Raw genomic sequence first — 6,871 nt, 5'->3', positions numbered from 1 at the left:
AGCAACCCAGACTTTTATGGGAAGAAGTAATAACTATGGTCTTAGTTAAGCTACTGTTATTTTGGGTTCTTAGTCACTCACAGGTGAACCTAATTTGAGCTGATAATTGGTGACTGATTTTGGCTTCTGCTGACAAACGCAGAGACTAAAGGTAGGAGTCTGGGCCTCAGCAGAGGGGATGTTGGAAGGAACATCCCATTCAGGAGAGCAGACCAGGTTCTGAGTACAAGGCAGTAGGCTAATGCTAAGAAGAAAGATGATTAGGAAGAACCTCTGCCCCATGTGCTGTCTTTTGGCCCTGGTAGAATTTGTCACACGCTAGAGTCCTTAGTTAGCAATGTCTTAGGAAGTGAAGGGAGATGCCAGTGTCCAGGCTTGGCTTTACAGAGGATGAGCAGCTTGAGCAGCCAGGAGAAGCTGTTACGAGTTGGCCAGGGATAAAGAGCAGAGAGGTGGTATCTGGAAGAGGCATAAGAGACATCTTGGACAACATAAGCACTTCTGGGCATCCTTAGATGTGTTTGGGAGGGTACTGATAATTTTGTCTTGAACAATGGGGAGCTTCCAAATATCGAAGGGGACAACTCGCATTTGGCCTTGTGTTAAAGGTTGGTCTAGGTGACCTCTAAAGCTATTTTCAAGTCTGAGAATCTATGATTCCATAAAACAATTAAATCACTAGCTTGATTTCCTAGTAGACATCATTCTTGTTTCCTCTCAACTGACTCTAGGCCAGAATCTTTTCTGGCAAGAGTAGTGTGCTCAGATGGTGTGCATGTATTGGCCGGTGGGTGGGGCTAGGATAGTAACATTGTGATTGGGTTTTCAGTCCACTAAGGTCCGGCTAGTGCTGACCCTGAAATGGAATCAGACTTGAGAAACACCTGGGAGGAGGGTCAGGAAGCGGATGGAAATGGAAGTCCTGGAAAGGAACCCTGGGGTGAGTGCCAGGCCATACGATAATTATTTTTAGAAGGTGTAATGATAAAAAAACAAGTTTTTGAGCAGGAAGCATTCCAGGACTGGATCTGGGGACTGGGATCCCAGGAGAAGGGAAGCCAAAGGGACAGGTAAGGTTCAGTCTGATGTGGCTGATGGCAGAGAGGGTGGCTTCCCTTGAGGAAGTCTCTGTTTGTTTATTTTTGAATGTGCAGAAATGCTGAATGAGAGAGATCTGATTTAAACTAGGGAATTGGAACTAGTTGCAGAAACTCCATTTATGTGTCAACTAGTACCAGGGGGCACTGTGGAATGTGCAATGATGTGCTTTTCGCTTAATCTGTGCATGTAGTGTGTCTGTAGACACTGTAGAGTATGCTTTCTTATGGAGAACTGGGTAGGCAGCTGGGCAGGAAGTTCCTGATTCTGGAAGCAAAGCTTCTGAAAGAGAAATGCCTGCTGCCCTGGGTGGCAGTTCTGGAAAGTTAGCCAACTGTTGGCAAAATCAGGAGGGAGATTTCATCATGAGGGCTAGATCTGGGTATATTTTATCTCCAAATTAATTAATTAATTTATTCTTTTGTCATCTTATACCATCTATATATTTATATCATTCATATACATCTTATATTTATTTTATTTACCATCATAGAGCACTCAATCCTATATACTGCTTGGCACAAAATTGAGTCTCTATCTATCTATCTATCTATCTATCTATCTATCTATCTATCTATCTAAGTATCTATCATCTATCTGTTTTTGGAGGGAGCTTAGTTGGTCACTTTTTTTTTTTTTTTTTTTTTTGAGACAGAGTCTCACTATGTTGCCAGGCTGGAGTGCAGTGGCGCGATCTTGGCTCACTGCAAGCTCCGCCTCCTGGGTTCATGCCATTCTCCTGCCTCAGCCATCCAAGTAGCTGGGATTACAGGCATGCGCCACCATACCCAGCTAATTTTTGTATTTTTAGTAGAGACAGGGTTTCACCATGTTGGCCAGGATGGTCTCGATCTCCTGACCTCATGATCCACCCACCTCGGCCTCCCAAAGCGCTGGGATTATAGGCGTGAGCCACCACGCCTGGCCTAGTTGATCACCTTTTAAAGATTGTGAGAGGCATTTTATATTCTGCTCCAGATTGGCTTGGATGATCTGTAAGGACATCATCTATCAATCGATCACCTCTCCCCCCCATCATCTATGTCTAAATTTTTTTTTTTTTTTTCAGAAATAATCCCTTCAGCAAATGCTTATCTGTTGCCTCCTCAGGATATTAACCCTTTGGGACAACTTACCCAGAAAAACATTTCCACCCATATCTTACTCAGTAAACAGAGGGTTATGTTCTACGGATAGAACACTGTGAGCCCAGGCAGCTCTGCAATTGCAAAGAAAAAAGCCCTAGTCCAGAATTATTTTTGGAATGCAAGAGAGGCCAAATACATTGCTGTACCATATCAGAAAAATGAAAAGTGAAGAGGGAGGGACACTATGGAAAAGGCACTGAGCGTAAGAATGAATTGCGGGGAACCAAATCAGCATACAAACAGTACGAGGCAGCCCCACTGGAATCCTTCATGCTGACAGGTCCCAAGGCACAAGCTGGGCACCTTCTTGAGGAATGAATCATTTCAGCCTGCAGTGGGGGGAGCTGGACAGCCAAGATCTGCCAGAGACAAATGGTTCTCTGCAAGTGAAGAATAAGGGCACTGCAGCCAAGTGTCCCTGGAGCACAGTGTGGCTTTGCAGAGGGGAGAAAAGGGCAGGAGGCAGCACTGAAGGATCCTTTCCCTGGGAACAGGCACTTCCCCTCATCTGCTCCCCGAGGTCTCTGGGCATCCCTCAGGGGCTCAGAGAACTGGTGTGAACTCAACTCTCTGTATTTGCTTGCAGTAGAGTTGAGGTCTCATGCCTTTTGAACTCACGGGAGGCAGTATGAAGTTGGAAAAGCATTTTTTTTTTTTTTAAATGAGATCGACTCAGTTTGAATGCTGGCTCTGCCTCTTAGATGTATGATCTTGGACTAGCTACTTAACCCCTGTAAGCCTCAATTTCCTTGTCTGGAACATTGGGATATCTCCTAAGACAGCTACGAAGTCTAAGTGGTAATAAACAATACTTTTGGTGTTTTTGACCTATAGAAGATTCTCAGTAAATGTTAGTCCTCATTCCCTGGGGCCATGTTTTAGACCTGGCACCTGTGGAATTTGTGTGATTTCATAATTAATGGCTATCCCACCTAAGATGGCACCAGCAATATGCCTAATGTCACTGGACCCAGGTGAAAACTGACCAGCTGAGAATGCTTCACAGACTTCACCAGAGAGGGGACAGAGCCATTCCCATAGGAATCCCTGACCAGACAATACCAGATATTTATAAAATGCCCACCTTGTGCCCTGCACTGTGCTAGGGACAGTGAATAAGTATACATAGCTATTTAGAAGAAGATTTCTGCCCTGAAGGCTTTCTAATCTGGATGAGAGAGGAACTCTGACATTTGATAGACTAGAAGCTCTGAAACTCAGAAACAGACATACAACCCCAGACATGGTGTACATTGCAGAGTACAAGAGGGACTATGACATTCTGGCAGAGAAATTTTGTACCTCTTTTAATGCAGCAAAAGATGGCAGTGTTCCTAGGGCTGAAGCATCTCATGCTGAATTAAACAGATTGAGGACTGATAAAAACAAATAAGAGCTAGTATATCTTTAAGGGTTTGTGTGTGTGTGTGTGTGTGTGTGTGTGTGTGTGTGTCAGACCTTGTACTAGTCACTGTACTTCATTCATCTTTATTGTAACCTGACAAGGATAAGTAATATTAACCACAGTTTAGAGGTGCAGGGCTGTATGCACTGGGAGGCAACCCAGTGTCACACGAGGAGGGACAAGATTTAAACCTAGGTCTTTCTGACCTTAAAACTTGATGTTCCTTTGACTATGATGTGCTGCCTCTCACAGAACTAGGCAGCACATCCCTAAGAACTGCTGAGTAGGCAGCATTTCTCCTAAGAACTTTCAGATATTACTTTGGAGTGAGGACACCCAACCCTGGTAGAAATATAGCAAGTGGCTGATTATAGCATTACAGGCAGAGGGAGGGAGTTACGAAGGCTGAGTTGAAAGCACCCCTGCCAGTCTGCTCCTCTCTGCAGAGTGCAAAAACTCTTTCCCCACCACAGCCAGCTCCGGGTCACTTCCTTGGCTCTGAGGGGCAGAGGCTGCCTGGCAGGTGCTATTACCTCTCTTGGGTCCTCAGAATGAAGTACTTTCCTCAGGGAAGGACTATTGCAGCCAGGTGAGACAGATGGTGAATGGAAAAGGGGAGCACTTTAGTCCCAGGTCCTTGTTCTAATTCTTCCCTTTCCTGGCTGGTCACTGAACCATCCAGGCCTGAAAACTGGGTTAGTTTTACCATCTCCTTCCCAGGGTTTTGAGGGAGTAAGATAAAGTCCTAGGGTGAGAGAGCTCTGTAAAGTGCTGCATCCATGCCAGGTAACATTTGACCACTTGACACATAGCACTGCGATGGGTGATGGGTAGTTTTCTTTTTTTTCTTTTTTTTCTTAAAGTGTAGCTTGTTAAATTCTTACTGAAAATAGACTCCAAACTACATTCTTGGCAGGGTAGGAGAGAAAGGCCTGACTGTTGTCTGCTGAAGCCATGAAACTGCTCTCAGGAAGCTGCTGGCTGCCAGGAGAGCCCCAGCTGAGGAGAGCGGCTGAGAGAATAACCTCCTCGGGCCCCGCAGAGGGAGGGAGGCCTGCGGGTTGAAGCCAGCCAATGCTCAGAGCAGCGTGGGCGGCCTGGAGGGTCCACACAGCACTTGGCCACTGCGCGGCAGCGTCATTCCTAGCAGGCCGTCTTCTCATTGCACTTGTCTGGCATCGGCAGGGCTGCACAGAAGCCCAAAGACTGAGCCAACTGGGGTGGCAGAGAGGAGCAGTAAGAACAGAATGAAAAAAAAGAAAGAAAAAAAACCCCTCCAGCTAAATGCTATCCTATCATGAAATAACAGAATTTTCCCCCAAACCCTCGGTTCCCCTTTCACCAAGCCCAAGCAAAACCATGGACGAGTCTGATTCTGTAGCCACAGCAGACACACGGTCTGTCAATCTGGAAATGGGGGCTGTTACCTCCAATTCAGCCCTGGGCGCCTGCAGGGTGGGGAGGGAGGCCGTGGACCCGGGTCACTGGGCTGGTCCTGTCCTTGACTCGGGGTGGCGTATCTATCAGGGGTCTGGGTTGGCCCTGCCTTGGTTAGTCCCGCAGAACTGCGGCCTCCTCAGTCTTCCTGCAGATGTTAGGAGCATATTTTATAAAGATTGGATCCTCTTGCTTTGATCTCCTTGGGAAGGAGGATTGGTGACCACAAGTCTGAGGATGCTTCTGCTTTCAGAACTTGAAATCTGAAAGGGTCAGAGGGGTTTTAGAATATTCCACAAGGATTTGCATGGGCTTTGGGCTTCTATTCCAGCAATTAACCAACCTCAGGAAACTGCTTAGGGTCTGGGTCTTTGCAGGAAAATCAGATTCCAGAATATGGAGGGTGAACAATCAGGACTCGGGGCACTACTCGCAATCATGAGCCAGTGGTAGCCAATGCCAGTCAACTATGACACTCTCTGAAACTGAGCCCAGTCTCCTTGGTATTAATCCCAGCACTTTGGGAGGCCAAGGTGGGTGGATCACAAGGTCAGGAGTTTGAGACCAGCCTGGCCAACATGGTAAAACCCTGTCTCTACCAAAAACAACAACAAAAAAACTGGGCATGGTGGCGTGTGCCTGTAATCCCAGCTACTCAAGAGGCTGAGGCAGGAGAATCATTTGAACCCGGGAGGCGGAGGTTGCAGTGAGCCGAGATCACAGCCATTGCACTGCCAGCCTGGGCAACAGGGGCGAGACTCTTGTCCAAAAAAAAAAAAAAAAAAAAAAAAAAACAAGAAGTCTTTTCAACAGAGTATTCTCTGAAAGTATTACCATTTGTTAGGAGCTGTCACTTGAAATTCATTTATTCATTCAATCATGTGACAAATATTTACTGAACTTTTACTTGATGACAAATACTGCAGTAAGCATTGGAATAAAATTGTGGGTAAAATCAGAGAGTATTCCTGCTCTTCAGAGCATAAAGTTCAGTAGGAGAGATCAAATATATCAACAAATGTAAAATTACAATTGTGACAAGTATGTGTTAAGGGAGAAACATATAGTGCTCATAACCAAAAGATTTCACCTGGCTGGGGAAATCAAGGATGAAAGGATGGCCGAGCTGAGATCTGAAGGATGAGTAGGAGTTAACCAGGTTAGGTGGAGGGGTGGGTGGAGGAGCTGTGGGTGGAGGAGCACTTCAGGCACAGGGCGAAGCCTGTACACAGCGTATGGTGGGAGGGAGGCTGGAGAGTGTGAGGGCTGAGCACAGATGAGGCTGGAGAGGCAAGTGGAGCCTGTGGTCTGGGCTTTCTGAGCCAAGTTAATGGGGTTTTGCTTTTATCCTGAGAGCAATGGGAGGTCACCAGGAAGGTTTATGTAGTGAAAATGTGTGTTTTGAAAGGACCACTCTGGATAGAGTGAGTGTGCAGAACGAATTGGAGGAATTCATCAGGAATGTGGGTATATCAAAGTACTAGGTGACAATGTTACTTGCATTTCGTATTGTGGGTTGTGGTCAAAGGAAATCTGGAAGTCACTGCTCCAAAGACTTCTAAGGAAACTGTTCTACGGTTCTAAATCAATAGGAAGGAACTCAGCACTGAATGGGGAGGGACTAACACCTATCAGACAACACTGAATCGTTCACTGCAGTCCTGGGGCCTTGGCCATGGGTGGCTGAAGGTTTTCCAGGACAGTTTCACATTTCTGGGCTCAGAGACAAGTAAGCACCTCAAGCATCTAAGTCAATGCTGGAGCCAGGATTTAAATCACATCT

At 46.1% G+C, this 6,871-nt stretch overlaps 1 protein-coding gene across 1 annotated transcript in view; it reads left to right on the top strand.

The window, feature by feature from the left end:
* Nucleotides 1-890: 890 nt before the first annotated feature.
* Nucleotides 891-6,871, top strand: part of XCL1 (X-C motif chemokine ligand 1) — a 169,550-nt gene continuing 163,569 nt past the window's right edge. The window contains exon 1 of the mRNA XM_017867554.1: nt 891-940. Within this exon, the coding sequence (XP_017723043.1) occupies nt 908-940 (33 nt within the window). The 5' untranslated portion in view covers nt 891-907. The remainder of the gene's footprint in view (nt 941-6,871) is intronic.

This window comes from Rhinopithecus bieti, unplaced genomic scaffold (genome assembly GCF_001698545.2).
Source record: "Rhinopithecus bieti isolate Rb0 unplaced genomic scaffold, ASM169854v2 scaffold_3763, whole genome shotgun sequence".
Classification (NCBI taxonomy): Eukaryota; Metazoa; Chordata; class Mammalia; order Primates; family Cercopithecidae; genus Rhinopithecus; species Rhinopithecus bieti.
This window is presented reverse-complemented; position numbering and strand designations above follow the sequence as displayed.